This window comes from Zosterops lateralis (assembly GCF_965231275.1).
Source record: "Zosterops lateralis genome assembly, chromosome: 1".
NCBI lineage: Eukaryota > Metazoa > Chordata > Aves > Passeriformes > Zosteropidae > Zosterops > Zosterops lateralis.
In genome coordinates this window covers 111,851,234-111,872,077 of record NC_139762.1, presented here as the reverse complement: position 1 = coordinate 111,872,077, position 20,844 = coordinate 111,851,234, and the positions used below count along the sequence as shown (strand labels likewise).

At 33.8% G+C, this 20,844-nt stretch overlaps 1 protein-coding gene across 2 annotated transcripts in view; it reads right to left on the bottom strand.

Annotated features, from left to right (window-relative positions):
- SNTG1 (syntrophin gamma 1) overlaps nucleotides 1-20,844 on the bottom strand; it is a 307,633-nt gene that overhangs the window by 13,462 nt on the left and 273,327 nt on the right. For both annotated transcript variants that reach the window (XM_083877299.1, XM_083877300.1), the window contains 2 exons: nucleotides 12,323-12,475; nucleotides 6,959-7,051 (listed from right to left, as the gene is read on the bottom strand). In XM_083877299.1, the coding sequence (XP_083733425.1) occupies nucleotides 6,959-7,051; nucleotides 12,323-12,475 (246 nt within the window). The remainder of the gene's footprint in view (nucleotides 1-6,958; nucleotides 7,052-12,322; nucleotides 12,476-20,844) is intronic.

Here is a 20,844-nt window from a genome sequence, read left to right as displayed (position 1 = left end):
TTTTATTTATAAGTAATTATCTAGGACTCATTTGTGCTAGTCTTTGCAAACAAATTACTGCCTATTATCTTCTGCTAGTGTTATTCTACTATAATTAAAAAAGGATCCTCTCTGCCTGCTTATTTTTATTTCATAGTTGTTACATAAATGCAACCTATAAATGACACATGGAAGAAAAGCTATTGACTTCTACACCTGTAATGCAGTCACACAAATGAAGAAAATCATATTGTTTCTATTCTTAGCAATAGTGCTAGATCTAGAACACATATTCTATAAGGCATCTTCGAAAATACTTTCACATTCATACTTTATCTCAGTTTGCTACTCTTTCCCAGAATCTTGGACTAACCCACATACAATTTTGGTGAGATGACACCAAACAAAATCACTTTCCATCCAGGTAATGACATCAGAAATGTGGAAATACATAATAACTGTAACTACCTTTGTTTGGGCTATGACTAGGAATATTCATTAGAGTTTTTGTTTTGTTTTGGGTCAAGGAGTTTGTTCTATTCCTAGAGACCAGATTATTGAACAAATGCAGAATAAATAGGTGACTGTATTTTTACTTACCATGCTCTAAGGAATATTCATAGAAATGTGAATGTCTGACTAATCCATAGCTCTGGGATAGATATATCATTTAGGATACAGAGGGCATTATGCATTGGCACTAGGAAAGAAAATGTGTATTTTGTCAACAATGTAAAAATCTCTAACCAGAACATATTTAACTTGTGTTCTCTGGATTCAGCGATGATCTTCCTTCAATGTATTATTTGAGAGTTTTTTCTCTTCTGTGTCGAATTATCCACTGTGGACCAACTCTCTTATTGCAGAAAGACTATTTACACTTACTAAACTTGAGCAATAGTGTTTGCATCACATACTACAATGGCATCATTTCACTTGCCAGTGAAGCCACATGAGGAGCAGCTGAGGTCACTTAGAGAAAAAACTAAGGGAAGACCTCATCACAGTCTGCAGCTTCCTTGTGAGGGAAAGAGGAGGGGCAGACACTGATGTCTTCTCTGTGGTGAACAGTGACAAGGGAATGGCCTGAAGTTGTGTCATGGGAGGTCTACATTGGACATTAAAAAATGATTACTCACGCAGAGGGTGGTTGAGCACTGGAACAGACTCCCCAGGCAAGTGATCACAGCGCCAAGCCTGATAGAGCTCAAGCTGTACAGTGCTCTCAGACACAGAGTGTGATCTTGTGGCTGTACCATGCAGGACCAGGAGCTGGACTTTGATGATTCTTATGTGTCCCTTCCAACACAGGATATCCTATGATTTTATGAAATAAGTCTTGTCTACATATATGATCCATAGAAATCATAGGCATAATGTCATTCCACTGACATGAATCATATGGGTTTTATTATGTAATAGCAAAAGAAGTTTGGCCTTCAGTAGGATACTTGAAAAAAAAAATTATGTCAGTGTTTTACAACCATTAGACAGCTACATCCCAGACCACCTGTAAATGGTGGAGTAAACAAATTAACCATCTTTATTAAGGAAAGGATGTCAGAGGTCACTTTTCAAGTTCTAGTTTCATCAAATCCCTTTGTTGCCTTTTCCATCACACCTTCAAAAATCTATAGCTGTGCTTTTCCAACACTGCCTCCTTTTTTCTTGATACTCTGACTGATCAGATTATTATTCCTTTTAGATTTTTACAGCAATTTTTTAAAATATGTGATACATGTTACAGAATTATGCTAAACTTCAGTGGGCACCTTTCAAGCTAATGCTGTTTGTCGTCTGACTAAAATACATGATATTCCTTACAGTCAAACTAAATCAAGAGCAGAAGCCCTCTAGGTCCTTGTTTTCAAGAATAAAAGTAATTGAGTCTTCAGGCACCTGGGATACACCTTGATTTGTCTGTTTGTTTCATAGCTAATTGAGAAAGATTTCATTCTTGCCAAGTGACACTTTGTCCAGAGTTATAGCACTGGTAGGGAACTGAGTAGGATTAAGATCTTGTTCATGCTCAGTTCTACTGTGTTACCGATCTCTGGAGACTGTCTTACTACAAAAGAATTATGGTCTAAGGCAATTTCCTTTGTCAGCTGCTGCAGCTTTATAACTGTAAAGGGAAAGACAAGGGAGGACACAGAGGATAAAGAACAAAAATGAGACAAAGGAAAGAGGCATGAAAGTCGGCCCTTATAAAATAACTGTTCTTGTCCGTTACTGAAATTACATAGAATGTGAAAAGACTAAAGTATTTGCTTAGTACTGATGGACAATTTACCAACATTTGTTTCTAGCCACAGAACGTAAAACATGCTTGATGGCTTATATTAAAGTTATAGTAGCTATTTGTTCACCATTTCAACTTTGAAGCATGGAATAAATATTTTTGCACAAGTTACATCATTAAATCTCCATCTTCCAGTGAGCCTGGCTTCTCTCTGCCTTCTCTACTACTGAAATTTGAATATCAAGAAGGTTTTTATATGCTGTTTTATTTCCATGTGCTGTATACGTATTGGTTGCATGAAGAGACAGATAAAGTATGTATCCCTAGAAAACATGGGAGATTGTTCCTAAAGAAATTAAGATATATACTGATCTGTGTGATTTAGTAGCCTTTTGGTATGAAAACCAAATTTAAGATATTTGCAATGATATTTATTGTCATGGTGTATTCTCTTTTTTTGGTGAAATGCTCAAGGTTTCTGCAAGAGAACACAGGACAGGTACACTGAGGTTTCTTGATAGGCCCCTTATGTGCCATTATGGAGCCTTTTCTTACTTTGTTCTAGCACCACCATATAATTCAGCAGCACCTTAATTTATTTTCAATCCTACAAGGGATAATTTTTTTTTCTCTTGTGACAAATATATATTTTTGACTGCTGTTTTAATGAGCACTAAATATGATGGAGTACAGACACAGTATTTTGCCCAGGTAGGTATATGGCAACATATACTCACACAAACACACACATATATTATTAGTAGAATTGATGATGCAAATATGCTTATTATAGAAAACAATTTCAATGAATACATCAGTAAACCATATATATAATATAAATATTTCCATGTATATCCACCCATACATTTCTATGGAAGCAAATTAAGAATCAGTTATTGAATGGCACTTGAGTAAGTAGTTTTATATATTGGATTACATTCAGAATAGTAGTTAATCTAATTTCTGTACATGTCTTGTTATTCTGTTCAATCTATATGTCTCCATACTTAATTTTTAAGATGGCTATTGTGGCTGCAAATTTTATTTATAAATGTTCATTACAATATTTTTGTATGTCCATACCTAACAGAAATTGCCCATAAAAGAGTTGCATTTTTTCATTAAAACACTGATGTCTATGTACTAGCTAATGTTAGACAAATTTAGGACATGAATGCTGGGGTGTAGGAGCAAGACTTGAGAAAAGAATGTTTTCTGCAGTAAACAGTGATACACAATACTGCAAAAATGGCCTAGGATAAAATTTGGTATACAACTTCTAAGAACTGCCACAGAAATTTTTGCATCTTTTCAGAATTTTCATATTTTAAAACTAAATAAAACTAAATAAATTTTCATATTTTAAAACTAAATAAACAAAACATTCAGCATATGGAACATCTCTAGTGAAGAATTATGTCTGGAGTAGATGCTGCATACTAAGACACCTTGTAGTGCAATGAGCAACTAAGAATCTGGCAAAGGTGATTAAGGGAGAAAAGAAAAGAAAATATCTAAATGGTATTTACAAGGATTAGTTAAATTCACTTTTCATAAAATACCATAGAATTCTATGAAAAGTGAATAGAATTCATAGAATACCATAGAATACCATACCATCACAGAATTCATTTGTGAAATTTTCAATGCAAGAAAGAAAGAAGGAAGTTCAGTGAGGGGATTCCATTTGAAATCCTGTATTTAAAATAAAGCAAATAAAATAGGTTAAAGATGGTGGTAATTTTTTGGAACTCCCCAGTGGAGGAGATTTGAGGAAACTCCCTATTGATTAGAATGACATTTCTGTGTATGCCAACACAGGAGGCTGGTGGCTTTTTGACTCCAGGTTTATAACTACCACAAATAAAGGACTATGTCACAAAAATAATAATAACCAAACATGTGCCAGTGTTGGCTTGGGCTATGTGCCACGGTTTGCTTTCAAGTCATACATTGCCAATAAAAGATGACATCTTGCACTGGAGCTTTGGCTCTGAAAAGTGCTACAAAAGAACAAGGGCACAAATACACTTGCCACTACTTTTTAAGGTGCAAGGAGAAAAATTTGTGTCCAAAATTCTGTTTGGTAGTTTACAAGCTACTTACCTGAACTAAGAACTACATTTCTGAAATGTTGGCATAATCTGATTTGACTGGTAGTCTTAAAAACTGTTCAGTCTCCTTTCAGGAAATTACAATGGCTTGTTATGAAGCATCATACCAAAATACTCTAAATGACAAACTACTGTTGACTCTATGAGTTATCAGTCAGAAAATGAAAGCAGAGAATATGCAGCAGAAACAGCTGTGATTTATGACAGTGCTGTTATAATCACATCACAGTACAGATTTTTTCTGAGTAACTCAGTTTAATACTTTGTGTACTCATATTTATCATAGGTCTGTGCAGACAGAGAAACAATGCTTTTTAATCTAATTAAGATGTTTGACTTGAAATATATTTAGCACAGGTGAAAGCTTTAACCACGAATTTCAATTTACATAGTTAAGTATTATTTAAAGATTAATTGACAGCAAACAAGGAAACAAGCCTATACAGGGCTGTAAGGCTTTTGTCTGGAAATCATAAACATAATGAGAGCCATTACCCTCCATATACTTGTTCATGAAAAAAAGTGGGGGGGAATTTGGGGTTTAGAACATTTGTGAAATTTTAAATGCAATTTTTCAGGCATGTTGGACAGAATCTATTCACTTACTTAAAATGTGAGAGGAAGAAAAAAATCTAAATATTGTGGCATGGCTTGGAACATTTGAATAACTGAATAACTGTTAAAATCATGAGTTAACTGAACTTGGCTTCCTTCATTTCAGTTTATTAGCAATTATGCACTTATAAAGACAGTTCACAGTCAATTCATTAGTAATTAAGAAATAAAACTTAAAATACCATGAGCACGGTATTAAGTATAAGACTGACATTGCCTGAAGATTTACTGAAGATACCACTGCAACAAAATATAAGACCAGAGTTCTCAGAAACTATTTTGTTTCCAAAACTACTTTGTTTTTGAAGGTTTTTGTGTTCTGGTTTACATGAAAATGTAAAACTAAATAAGAATAATAAAACGTTTAATTATATTCAGCAAATTTCTCCAAGACCTTCTGTGAATTCATTAAATATCTTGCATCTGTACAGTTATTGTCATCATTATAATAAAGATATCTCAATAAATTTTTGGCTAAGAGCATCACAATTTTCATCTTTCCATAAAATGATGGAGACTAGGTAATGCTTTTCCTATTGGAGCACCCACTAAAACGTGGTTGACCCACTTGGATTTCTGACATTTCACCTTACGGCTTGTTTGACAATTTTAATTGTAGCAGTCACTTGGCAACGGATTCTGTTGCTTTCTATTGTATTGTTTCTTTTCTTTTCCAATGCAACTGCCACCCTTATCTCACACTCCTTAACACCTGGTCACTTAACAAAACAATGTAATTTTTTTCAAATTCATGGTGTAATGCTTTATTCTAACATACAATACAGTACATATAATACAAGAAGCAATGGGTTCAGACTGAAAGGTTACATTTAGGTTTGATATTCAAAATAAATTCTTTCCTATACTTTTATATATATACATAAAAATATTATGGGGGTGTGGGGGAAAACAGCATTGTTTTTTACTGAGCTACTGCATTTTGTTGTACTGATTCTTTGTGTAATACCTTCTAAACTGCTAGTCACATTTCAATGATGAATTATACAAAGATATTTGCTTAACAAAAAGAAACAAGGTTACAGAAGTGTTTGAATTTAAAATTCATCACCGTGCAAACAAACAGAATGGACTGAGAAAAATAAAAGGGTTTGGGTTAATGAAGGAATGAAGCTGGAAGAGTTGACTTAAGATAGAGCCTAGGAACAAATTCTGGAGTCTCACAGGCATTTTCAGCAGTCGGTGGTGGCAATGTTGCAGTGTCTCAAAGGAAAACAGGTATTGAAGAGAATTAGAACTTGGAAGAAAGATTCTACCATAACAGCAGTGTTGAGTAGTAGCAATAAAGCCTGAGCACATTTTAGGACCTGCCAGCAATTAGTGCAAATGTCAACATATATCATACTCAGGGTCTTGATGATTCTACCGAGACTTGGATGTGCAATAATATAATATGGAAATTGATTCCATATTATTTGCTTGATAAAGCAAACTCTTTCATCAATTGTACTGAATTTTTAAGGCTGAGAGGAAGAGCTGATAGGTGAGACATATAGACTATGGCTGACTTATCTTTTTACAGACACCTGAACAATAATAGCTAAAATACAAACTGGGAATTGTGGAATTGCTGTAATAGCACACACTCCTTCCCACAAAACAAGAGAAGAGAATGGAAGATTATTTTCAAGCTCACAGATAAGACTGAAACCAAGAAAATTATCTTTTCTCAAAATCAAGGACACACCAGCAAAACAAACCATCGAGCTGAATCAGTGTGGGCTTTCATGTGAAATTAAAGAATAAAGATCTGATGCTTGTTTCAGACTGGTATCAGTATTGACTTCTCAATAACAAGCACACAACAGAATACTCTCTCTCACGTACTTAAAAATCAGCCCCAAATTTAGACTAAAGCATGAGACATTTGAGAAGAGATGATCTCTTTCTATAAGCAAGGACATTTTGAGGATGTACTACTTATCTCAAAATATTAGAAAAAATGAGGAATAATAACAGTGTGATGGAAAAAAAATTCTTAAAATTTTACCTTTGTGGCAGCATCAAAACAGACAAAGCCCATGCTGAAGTCGATGGTAAGTCCCATAAGATGACTCTCTAAAACACAGGCATACGTCTTGCACTGTAAAAGAATAATCAGTGAAGGCAGTTACCACAGAAGAAAATATTTTTCTAGGACCACTGTTTCTGAGTCTTTATTCCAATGTTTATGTATCCAAAAATTATTATCAGAAATAACTCATTGGTGTGTAAATATGTCAATTTTTTTTAGTCAGTGTATTTCAAAGCAAAGGATTTTTTATCAGTGATGAAGTCGTCTAAGTCATATGTAAAAAGGCTTCACTTCCTTTAGGGAAAAAAATGAAAGAGGCTCAGAATTGCCTCAGTGGCTTACTAATAACGTTTTCTAAAAGGAAAAATTTATTATTTTCAAACCTGCTTATTTGCTTTTCATACCCAGTAACAACTTTTAAGATTAATATATTCCTTTTATCTTTTCAAGAAAAGAAATAAACAACAAACATATGTAAAGTATCTCTTTGGTACACTGTTTCTTGTGGTTTTCTGTTGTCCTAAATCTCAGAGAAAAAGCTAATATTTCATACCATTTAGCAGCTAAAGGAATTATCTGAAATATCTTTTTTTTTGCTTCAGATAGACCAATATATCTCACAGGTTTCTATGTGAAATCTTGGAATTCTGAAAGACTTTATCATTCTACAGTTTTCAAATATATGCTTCTATTTATTTCCATAACATCACACTTTATTACATGCTGTGAGACATTTATAAGTGTAATTTTCAGCATCAAAACTACTGCTGTGCTTGAAGGCTGACTTCAGGTACAAAATGACAGACTTGTCTTTTTCATCACAAATTATGTAAAAAACCCCTAAAACAATTGCAAATCAGATGTAAGTTCTTTAAAGAAATTCTTATTTTATAGACATTTTACACACCAGGTTAAATGAAATACAGCTATATTCTTCAAATATTGTAGCTGCTAAAATGATGAAATGAGAACAAAGACTTCCACAACCTATAACGTGTCAGCAAAATTAAAATATAAAGTACAAACAGGGGAACATTGTGAGTTACAAATTGTAAGTATTACAAAATAACCTATGATTATTTTTGGCATTTTGATTATCAAGGATAAATCGCAATCCTTTACTTATGTATTCTTTGGGTGGGCTCTTTGAATTCTAGAGGATCTTCCTCAGAACACAAGAAGCTGAAAGGTGCGTTAACAGCCTCTAAATAGAAAATGCAATGAAAGAAAATTGAAAACTTCATACTTAGTGCTTATATTAACAAATAAAAGTGGATTTTTCTTTTTTTTTTCCCTTTCATCAGCTATACAGTAAGGCTGTTATGAATCTGTAAAATTTGATGGTAAATCACTGCTGAAAAAGAAGAGGATATTGTCTTTGGTACTAACTCAGAAAGAAAAAGTGTACAGTCATATATTTTAAAGTTGCAGTTAATTAAGTCTCATATGCAAAAATTTTCAAGTTTTGCATGCAAAGCAGAAAATGTACAGTTTTGTGGAATTATCTTGCAAACACCTTACAAGATACAAATTGCATTTTTATTTGTTAAATGTTCAAGACCTGGAACAGACTTAGAGCCTTTACTAGAAATTAAATTTGGCAATGAAAATGTGTATCAGATTTAAAATATGTACTGTCATCTAAAGTTACCTAACCTCCCACCCCAACAGCAGAGGCCAACCTCCAGTGTGCACTGCAGCACCATTCTGAGCTGGCACAGCTCCCTCTGCCTCAGCCCAGCACCACGCCTGGTTAATCAGCCTCACTGGGAACTTCAGATTCATGAGAAACAGGACACACCAGCCTTGGTTAAAGGCTGTACTGAAAAAGCAAAGACTGAAGAGTCTTTCTACAAAAGGCAGAGCACAGATTTGTGGAGAAATATCATCTAGTTCAGCTTGCTTTAGTTATCTGCAGGAAGAAACCTCAGATCACCAGTAGCAGCTGATTATTTAGTTCTTCTTTACTTATATATAAAAGACCATTCTATGCCCTCAGACTATGATGTTCAAAACAATTTGGAGAAGAAAAAACATGAAAATAACAAAAAGATCTTTGGACAGTGAGAATTTAGTTTCCTTGGGGAAAAATGTCTCTTGGTTTTTGCAGGTTGTATCTACTTGCACATGATTCTGGTAACAGGTCAGAGTAGGGATGTGAACTTCCAGACACTAGTTAACTCTCTTTAGACTTTTCTCATCTTTATTTTCTTTCGGTTGCATTTTAATTCAGATATTTGGAGAAAACAGAAAGGCAAAAATTGTATTAAGATACACGATAATTTGAATTTTCTTACACATTTAACATTTTAAAACTTTTAAAGTGGCTATGAATAATATATACTGTGGATGTTTGGCTTTGGTTGCTGATTTCTCACAAGAATTCATGAAAACCTTATCAGAACTGAAGCATTCCCCTCCCAAAAGAAGCAGAACACACTTCAGCAGTCATTTGCTGTTCTTCCACAGAATACAGAATGTTAACTTTGGTTTATTAATAATTCAATGGGTCAGGCAGAGGCTGAAGGAGACAACTCAAAGGTGTTCCTTAGAAACTATTCCCTCAACATACATGATTTAAATTAAGGAAAGAACAATATATTGTGAACTTCATGTAAGCCATCTCTGAAGCTGAAACAAAGTGAACTGTAAAACTAAGACAATTCAGACTTTTAAACTCCGATTAAACTTCAGTGAAAACATGTTAAAGCACTGCAACATAAAACAGCTTACATAATAATCCTTACATTAGAGAACAAACAACTACAATACAAGCAAGGACATCAAGAAAAAAAATTATGATGGAAGAGGTTGAAAGAGCTTAAAGTAGCAGGAACACAAAGGGAATATGACAGTAATTATGTAATTATATATGATATTGCAAAATATAGGAGTCTCACATTTTTTGTGCAACATTGCTGTGAGAGAGTAAGGAAAAAGGATTTTCATTTCAACTATTTTTTTTTAATAGGTAATTATGAAAATGGATTATCATCACTTACTACATTACAAAACTAATTAAAGAGAGACTGTAACATACGAAAATTACACCACTGTATCATTGTGCCATGTTATTGCTAAATTATTATCAATTTAACTATGCCTCCTCTTTTTCTTTTCTAAGAAAAAACAACTGTTTAATTTTTGGTTTAGACATACCTCTGGCAGAAGCTATGAATTAGGTTGAAACACAATTCATTATATATTTATAGTAATGCATTTTAAAAATATTTGCATCTTTTATATATTCTTTGGAATTGGATTAGAATTGATCTCTGATTAACCTCTTCTGGTGGTTATAGACATTGAGGAAAAGTTACTATTTGCATGATTATGGAGTAGCACATAATGAAGTTGAATAATTTTAAATGGTAGTTTTAAACTGAAGTTAAATTTTCAAAATTATATTATTTTAGTGTAAAACAAACCTACTGGATTAGAATTCACTTTAAAAATTAATATTCATATCAAAAACGATTGCATAAACCATAATTTTTAGTAAAAATGTACAGTTGATACCTTAATTTTGAACCTGTCACCCTTTTTTCTCATAGAGCAATGAAAGAACTTGCTGGAAACAAATTATAACACCAGATTTTATCTGCATCTGCGGGTTGGTAGATGAAAGCAGTAATGGATTGCTGAAAGAAAAATGAGGAGGGCAAACCCAGTTATATTAAATATATATATATATATATTTTTTTTTTTTCCAAATCAAGATACACAAAATAAAGAAAAAGAGATGAAATAGTAAGTGTGTGTTCCACAACAATATTCCATCATGAGTAGCCTGTTTGTCCACTTTCACAGATCTGCTATAATTAATCAATCAATCAGGAAATCATTACTTTGAGATCTTAATTGCTACACTGAACATCAGAAGAAAAAAAAAAAAAGGTGAAAAGATTAAGATGAATCTGAGGTTAAGATTATAAAGCAAATGATTTTGGAGAAGCATGACGGCAATTTTGAAAAAATGCAATTCTAAAACCCAAAAAAAGTCTAAACCAGGAATCCTATAATATGAATCAATCTGAAAGCAGAACAAATATGAGGTGGCTTCTGAGATAAAAGTTATTCAAGAAAAATGCCATATGGTCTTTTACTGATGGCACAACAGTATAACATAAAGTATGTTGTAGTGAATTATGTAAGAAAGACAAAAACTTTCAAATATTTAGTGGCAGAGGACAAGTATTATTGCAAGTTTTACACAGAAAACGTATTCTTAGATTTTCCAGCATGCAAGTACAGCTTAAAGGAAAAGAATAGTTTCTATATAAGGTAACAGCATAGATGATTTTAAAAGAGGAAAGCTGAATCTCCCCTGACTCCTCTTGCAACAAAGGTACTGTGCATTAAAACTGACAGCAGTGTCGTTTTTGCAAATTGGATCTTCATTGGTATATACCAATTCAGTCCATCTGCATGTGGTGGTTCGCAGGTCAGAAAAGGGCTCATATATAACTAACTAACACTTTGTCTGAATAAAAACATGTCAGTGCTTCCATTCCCAGGAGGACACAGGAAACGTGTGAGCCAATACTTGCACAGGCAAATATGCTAACAGGGCTCAGGTAGGTGTGTATAACTCCTGCCAACATCAACTAAAGCTGTTCTAACCACATGTATATTTCATGATTAGAAAATCAATATTATAATTGGGATTAGGTGAATTATAATTGTGGTGGGTGGCTGTCTTCTGTTTTTTTAAGTCAAAAGTCATGACTTTTTGGTCATGTGAGAAGTTATCTTTAAATACACTGATACGTATTTTTGTTATAAAAAGTCACTAGTAATCTGTATTTGAATGTTGTCCATCTCTGCACTGTCATCTGGCAATAGAGTAAATACACAAGGAACAAGAAATATGTGAAGAAAGAATGCTGCATTCGAGGTACAATTTTTGTTCTTGCTTGTATCCAATAAATACTTCACTCAGTATACTCTCATTCCTGGTATTACAAGGACAATTTAACCCTTGCAAAGTTCTCTTGTGATATTCAGTAACAAATAAGGTAGCATGTAAGCCAGTAAGAATACCTAAGCAGCTGGATTTTCTCCCTGATCCATAGATTGTTTTTTCATTGTCAGTCCATGAACTTCAGTTAACAAATATGTATCACATTGTCATAATAACTCAAAGATGGTATTTCAGGTGGCCTCTTCTGAAGGTTAGATTGCAAGCTGTTTGAGATCAGCAAAAGCAATTACTTACATAAAAGAGTAATAACTTGAGAGCTGCAGAAGGTCATAATATTTCTTAAATCACGTCATTATTTCATATGGGCCTAATTTGTTAATGTACCAAAAGATGGTCACCAAGGCAGTTGTTCTCACCTGTATCCGTTCAACTTCTAAAAAAGTTGCTGTTTGGAAGGCTTTTTCCCATAGTGTTAGGTCAGACTCTAGTTCCACAGAAAAGTAAAGGTCTTCTCCAGATTCAGACTGGACACTGAAGCAATGTTTCCGACGGTCCAGTAGATCACTGTCCTGATGAAAACCTGAAGTTATATAATCTGGCATACATCAATTAATATTTTTAATTGCAGACATTTATGCCTCAAACTCAGCATTTTTAAATGGCATTTTAAATGACAGGAGTAACCACAGTTGCTGAGGAACTGAAAATCAGGGGTTTGGTCTAAACACAGACATTTCAATGATTTTTAAATGGATGCCTATATTCATAATGGTACAGAACAGCATATCTCAGGCATTAATATTTTAAAAAATCACTTCTCAAAAATGTTATCAGCTATACACTTTTAGATTAGATACATTCTATGAAAGTTTTCCACTTTCTATTCACACAAGAAACACAAATATCAGCTTCTCTGACCTATTGGACTTACAGACACTACTCTGGAAGGTTGGTCAAAGGAATATATTTATTTTAGGAAGTATGAAAAGTCCTTATGTTCTACTTTCTTTACAGAGGCTAGAGAAAACAAATTCATATTTCTGGAGGCTTACAAAATCCCAAAATCCAACATACAATCAGTCTTTAAATGGATACTGCCAGTAGAGACTACAGTGGCTCCCCAGGGTTAGGTTGCTGGCTTTGGTCCTAGAGGAGAAAATTACTTTTGGCTTTAGTTTCAACATAACATGATACGATGGATATCAGGTTATAAATATTTAATAATTAATGATTGCTAGCTTTTGTAATCAATACTAAACCAAAGGATAAGCAAGTTAATCAGGAAATACATTCATTAAAATGTTTTCAATTATTTTAAAAATTTTATTTATTTTATATAAAAGTTGCTTTATGCTAAAATTCTGGCGTGTAACTTATTCTTGTGAGAAATAGGTTTGCAGAAGCAGGTTTAATTAATTTAGTCCCTGATACATCAAAGAAGTTGCCACAAATCACAAGCTCACCAGCTGTCCTTGCCAGTACATCTGGAGATTTGGGTTTAAGTAGCCTGTATGCAATTTCTGCAAAGCTACCCCATAGCAAAGGGCAGAGTTAAGTTCAGTAAAGGAGACTCATGGGACAGTATTGCCTTCTGGTTATACACAACTCGAATAGACCAAGGGGAGCACAACCAGCTGATACAAGCTGGAAAAGAAGTTTACATTGTTCAAGTCAGCTCTCCCTGGGGCATAGAACCAGGAATCAAAAGCTGATTGAGAACAAAACACATAAAACAGGAATCTGTCTGAAACTATCGCTCTCAGGTATACAAGCAGGCAATGGGAGAGCAAGCACTACTTTCCCCTTTCCATTCATTCAGTAAAAATGTGACAGATCTGTTTAAGAATGCCAGTACAGCATGCATTCATTAATGTTTCTGGTTGAAGCCTGCTGTACAATTTCTTGAAGAATCAGCTACAGAGGAACCATATCCTCTCTTTGGAATCATCATGACTAAAATAAGTTGCTAGGATTTTAAAATGATCAGTCACTGTGGAAAAATCTCCTTACTTACTTCCATCAAGTGCTAGACTTAGTAGCCCTACAGTGTTGTCATGTATGAAAAAATCAGCATGAACATGTTTGATCTTAAAAGACAGCACCTCTAAAAAAACAAAGCATCTTCTTCCAGATTTTTCTTCCAAATACTCACAAGGATGTGTAGTTGAACAAGTTAGGTGTAGCTAAATAATGGCTATCTCCTATCAGAAACAACTTTTGTCTCTTTTTTGGTATCTCCTTTTCCCCCATTTTTTTTTTCCTTTTCATTCAGACCCTTCTTCTAAAACTGAAGTGTCAATTCTCTTCTCAGTATGTTCTGATCAGCATTCAAAATAGATGTTATAATATCCAGGTTATTGCTAATGACATCTATGGTCCATTGTACACACAGCCTCAAAGCACACAGAGCAGCAGCACTGGGACAAATGTTTAACCTTGTGAATATGCGTAGCAACAAAACACAGCATCATAGAGTGGCTTGGGTTGGAAGGGATCTTAAAGATCATCCAGCTCCAACACCTTAAGTGAAACCTTTTACTTTGTCAGGTTACCCAGAGCCCATCCAGTCTGGCCTTGAACATTTCTGAGGATGGGATATCTGTAACTTCTCTGGGGAACTTGTTCCAGTGCCTCACTACCCCCACAATAAAGAATTTCTTCCCAACATCTAATCTAAACCTCCTCTCTTTCAGTTTGAAGCCATTCTGCCTTGTTTTGTCACTACATGCTCTTGAAAATGTCCCTCTCCATCTTTCTTTAGGGATGCCCTTAGATACTGGAAGGCCACAGTAAGTTCAGCCTGAAACCTTCTCTCTTCCAGGCTAAACAATCTCAGTTCTGGATGAGCAAAAGCACTGGAAAACCTTCACTCCTCCAGGGCAGAAAAGCTACTTCCTTTAGAATTGCAGTACTTCTTGTCTAACAGATCTTAAACGAGGTCTTGAACTCCCTGTTTCCAGAGCTAAAGCTGATTGAACGGGCCAGTTGGCCCACAACCCAAAGGACATATTCACCATGGAGTGTGGCAAGACTCATGTGTGAGGTACATCTATTTCCTGGGGAAGGTTGTAGTTCTTTATCGCTACATCAGAAGAAAATAAAAATATTTTGAACTCATCTTTACCTATTATTGACAACAGTTAGTAGAGAGTAAGTAATTATTAGGAATTCAGACTCTTAAAGCTTTTCTGAAACACGACTGTGTGGGATCACAGAAATCACTGGCTTCAAAATAACTGAAGTAATAACTCCTGTTTTCAAATGGGAGCGAAAACAGTGCATGGCTCAATTCCAGAATGTATATCTCTATTTAGCTGGGCACAACTAAGGTTTGATGCTTTTAAATCACACTCTTACACTCTTCCAGTCTTACAAGCTTTTTTTGTCTCCTATTGAGAAGTATATGCTGCCTAGGAAAAAGAGAAGAGTTATTGTGCAGACTGTGAAAAACAAAAAGTTAGAAGTTTTGCTGAGACTGACCTCTGTTAAAAAGCATTTGAAAAATTCAAAAATCTCTGGAGAGATTTTTAATCTTTGAAGTGATTAAATAAAAAAAAATATTTATTTTATTATCAATATTGCTAGTAATAGCTGTACTAGATTTTACTATGCATTAATCAAATCTAGATGATAAAAAAAAATAGCTAAATGGGATCTACAATAATTATCCAAGATTTTGCTACTTACATATGAAGATGGGAGTGTGCTTTGATTTAGGAAAGACCTAATCAGTAATAGAAAGTATTTCCTCTAAGTATTTTGCATATGAAAAGTTTACAGTATTTCAACTACTACGTTATATTGTGACAAACAACACACATAATGGACTCATTTAATATTGGAATTTACATTCTGTCAAGTTCCTATTCAGAATCAAAACAAAATTCAACATTTCCCCAGAAATAATAATTTAACCAAATAATAATTTCAATTTTTGGTTAGCTCTAATGTATATACTTGTGATTTTGATATCAACATCTATGGTTGGGTTCATGATAAGAGAAGTGTAAGTCAAACACATTAAATCATGTATTTTAGTTTTTCTAAAATTGCTAACATGCATATGAAGTATTCCTTTCCTAATTAGCTGTATTCCATTGTACTTGTAAAAATAGTTATGTACAAGGTTCCCTTTAGTAGTGCTTCTGCAACTTTTTCTGATTTTTCTGCAAGATCTTTAGTTTTGCATTTCTTCTCAAGCATTAAAAATATGTATTCTAGGTTTACAGAATTTAATAACTTGTACAATAGATAAGTGGACAAAACAATATGTAGATAAAGCTAAAAGATAGCCAAATGTCCTTATAAAGGCAGGAATTTAAAGGCCTTTTTTTTTTTTTTAAGAAATCCAAATCAGAATTGTCCAAAAAAACCCAAAATTTAAAAAAAACACCACTTTTCAGGAGTCTCAAAACCAGGTCTGCATGAAGCAGGAATCTTCATTAATTAACTTTTACTAAACCACTTCTTCAACTAAAATATAAATGTCATTCTACCGATTTAAGAATCTGCTATGACTCTGTATTATTATATTCATTTACTAGTCAATAATGGACATGAGCCAATTTCATTTTGATTTTTTAAAGAATTCTTTTATACTGATAATGATTAGCTGTACCGCTTGCCCCTGATGCTTTTGTTGTGAATTAATAAAACTCTCTGAAGAGAAACACACACAAAACTTTGAACAGTATGTTAATTCTCACTAGAGGGAACGTAGTCCTGCTGAAGGATGGGCTGTGACAAAAGACATTGGCTTACACCCAGCTTCAGCGTAATCCAGCATCTCTGCTGACAGGACAGTATGACTCCTGCTTGCCTAATTAATAATGATATCCATGTTAAGTGAGAGTAATAAATTTGTCCATGGGAACTAAGCATGGCTCATTAGGCAGGTCCTTCCAAATTAAGGCAGAATGCTTCTTTATCACTAAATGGTGACTTCACCTTCTCTTATGCAGGGGTAATCTCTCCTCTTTTGAAAGACTGCTCTTTCCAGTAGCAGCACTATTTCTTTTTGATTACTAACATTGTTCCATTTTAACTATGATGAGTGCATGAAATACTCATATTTTGGCTATTATTTAAATCTGCTAAGATGCATGAATCCCTCACCTCTTGTGATCGTCAGTGAGAGTTGAGTTCTTCTATTCTACAAAGCTCTCTGCAACAGGAAACAAAGCTATAGTTGCCACTTTCATGCTCATGGCATGATTTTTACCCAGGAGGTGCTCAAGAACTTTATGGAAGTCTGATTTACCTATGAAGTTACATGTAATACACAGAGTGGCATATATATTTTTCCATGGAATTGCAAATGTTAGTGACACTGGTGAGCAGTTTTTGACATGAACAACAATTCATGTAAGATGTTCAAAACCATCTTACATATACAAAATAGATGTTAGCTTTCAAGAAAATTCTATTTCAGCTGTAAAAGGAGATACATATTCATGTCTCTCATATTAATTATAATAGTTCTTCAAAACACATAAATAAGAAAACAAACAAAACCTGTTTTCTTTGTTCACTAGTTTAGACAGTTCTGCCAAAAGAAATCTGTCCTATCATAATCAAGATTCAAACCTAGCATCTAAATTCTCTGAAGATAAAAAGCATTTTCTCATGCAACAGCTCCAAAGCAACTGTAAAAATGAATCACATCATGCCTTTATACTTGCTGGCATCAGTGCCCTGATTGTTATACTATTTGTGTCTCCTTTCACCTATCAGTTCTGGCTACATAAACAAAAATCCCTCTTTCTAAGGGCATATAATGATCTACTTCTTCAGCTGGAATTTTGGGAACACTTTGCCTGAGCATCACCATTAGTTGCTATGGTGATGATTCTAATAGCATTTACAGGCAGCACAGAAAAGATTCACTCCAGAGTGAAAAAAAGATACAGCTTCTCCAACATATCCTCATTACTCAAGTAATAAATGAAAAATCTCCATGAAGGCATGTGTTAGTACATAGCTCATCTTATTTGTACCCTTCTGATTTTTATTTTTAAGAAGCATAAAAAAGACATTGAATTGCAGATATATATTTATACACACATTTAAGTAAACACCAAATTGAAGCCAAACTAAAACTGGATAGAATATATCTTGATGTTCAGATTTTACAAAAAAGTTTGTTTACTCAAGGGAAAAACTGTTTATAATTGCAAGATAAATTTTACTTTTGATTAAATTTCCATTAGAAAGATCTGTCTGATGGCTAGAGAGAAATAGAAAGGCTCATTCCTTGTATTCCATTAAGTTTAGCAGTATGCTTGAATCACTTTCCAGTTCGTCCTAAATAGGAAAACTAATTTCCTATTGTGCCTGATTAAAAGACAGTCATGAAGACCCTTATCTGAATCAGAGCAAGAGTCTGAAAACAGGTTTCCTCTGAGTCAGTGCCATAATTGTGTCAATTTCTTAATGAACTCTACTGAGAAACTTGTTTATTTTTTTGCTGTATGAGGAAAATTTTCAAAATGTTCATAAAACCAACTAATCTTTTGAGAAAATAAATTATTCTAATACTTTCTGGAGAGACACTTGTGGTTATTTTCTGTTACAGAGAAATCAGAGATGAGTATAATTACAAACAGATACAAAAAATGTGTTAATCATCTCTTTGGAGAGTTACTAAGGTTTTTACCTCTCCAGACTTTGTAACATTATTTGCTGGAAGTTAAGTTTAAAACAGATCCCGTAAGAGTAAATATAATGATAATGGATAGCAATGTTAAAGAGTGATCATATTTTTTCATTCTGACTCTTTTTCAAAGTAGTTTCTCAAATTTAAATAATTGCAGCTGGTTTGTTTTTTTTTTTTTTCACATTAGTTGTCTGCCTGAGGATATTGTTGCATTTTATATTATAGTTAAAACAGCTAAATCAGTTCTGTAAAATGAATTAGAAACATGAATCAAATTTAATTGTCCAAGTTAAAAAGAAAGAAATAAACAGAGAAGCATCAGCCCCCAAATTTGCTTTTTTGGCTGCTCTGGGACTTCCATTCTTTGGACTAGCAATGGCTGAATCAGAGACAGAAACACTTTTGCTGCCCTTGGGAAGAAAAGTTAAGGTCTACCAATAGAACTTAGTTTTTCTGGGCAAAATTTGACTCTTACCATTTTAAAGATTTCATTCTGAACATGCTGCATCTCCAGGGTGTATAGGAAGAGAACCTTCCCTATATTTCCAGCTGTTAGGAGTTGTTACCCTAGTGGCCATGGTAAGTGAGAACAGAATACTTTGTTTCCTCACTCAACAGCAGAAGTGGAAAAAGAAACTACATTGAAGAAAATATCTTTTCGTTCTCAGTTTTGTTGTTTTTTGTGTTTGGGTTTTTGCCACCAACTTTAAATTTATTTGTTTTAAAGGCAGGAAAAGATCTTTTAAAGGTTTTCCTTGAGAAGAACACAAACACTGGAAGGAAATTAATTAAACTTGATTGAATAAAAGTTTTGAAAATTACCCACCAAGCTGATTATTTATTATATTAAAAGAATTACCTACTTGACTGCATACTCTTTCTTATTTAGCCTCCTTTATTTTTTGGACAGAATTCCTTACTCAAATAGCTTCTCAACAAATTATGTCAAGGTGAGAGTACATTAGAGTAGAACAATGAAAAGCGTTTTTGTTGAATATCAGTATGTCAGAAAATATTTGAGCAAATATGTAAAAAAAATATTTTACATGTACTTGCTAATAGTGCTAAGAAAAAAAAAAAAAAACAAAAACTAAAAAGGGACTGTGGTAAAAAAGTCCTATAATGAAATAACAAGATAAAGTTTTCTTAAGAAATTAATATTTCTGGTTTCACTGCTGGCTCTGGCTGTTGAGAGTAATTAACATTTAGACCTCCACTAAGAAGAGAATGCACCAAATGAAGTTTTGAATAGCTGTGCCTGAGACAGGAACAATTTATTTCATATAAAGTTTGGGACACAGTTCCAGTGAAAAATCCAGAATTAACAGTGTTGCATGAATGCCTAGAGCCAAAAATTCTTTGTGAAATAAAACTGCAGCATCTCAAGCTAAATTTAAGTATAATGATAGCCAGAAATAAAGATAGGAAAACACTCAAATAATTGAAGTCAGTGACCAAAAAAATAAGAGGAAATTGATAAATTAGAGAAAAACTGTTACACAAAAATCTACTAATATTGGAGAGTCAGACTATATTAGTTAATACAATACTGAATCACTCCAATCTTTAGAAATAGTCTGATTAGATTAAGTCAGTGGAGGGAAACTTATCAAGTTGCAGATAAATCTCAAGTATCTTGGATTTAAGACAAATACTTGTCTTTCCCAAGTATCCTTAATTATATTTTGCACCTCATTTCTGCTCTTTTTCAACATTCCCTTTGCCTTATGTTAAAAGTTAATTTGACTTTGCTTTTCAAGGATGTTGCAAGAGCACTGTCACTCTCATAACTAGACAGGGAACAAAAAGCAATTTCTGAAACAGAGAGGTTGCAGAAGCCATTTAAAAATTTATTTTCTGTATCTGTTATTTTTTGTTTTTCTCAGTGTGTTTATCTTGTTATTTCTTCCAGGACGAAGGATCAGATTCTGAGATTGGCAGCCCCAGCCCAACACAAGTCATTTATTTTTCACCCAAAAGGTGACAGTTTATATTAATATTGCATAAGAAATGTCAGAAAAAGGCGGAGGCGGGGGGGAGAGTTAATAAAAAATGAGAAACCTCTCAAAAGTTAACAGGAAACATGAAAAGCCTTATTAAATAAGTTTACATTTCAAATATTGTTTGTCCTTCCTTTCTGAACCAAACAAAAAATGAACAAGCCTTTATACAGTGGTAGTTGTCATGCACATAATAACACTGCCTCTTTGCTTTCAGGAAAGACTCTTACATGGTGCTGCAGAGCCGCATCTACATCAACACCTTTAACACACAGGGCCCATT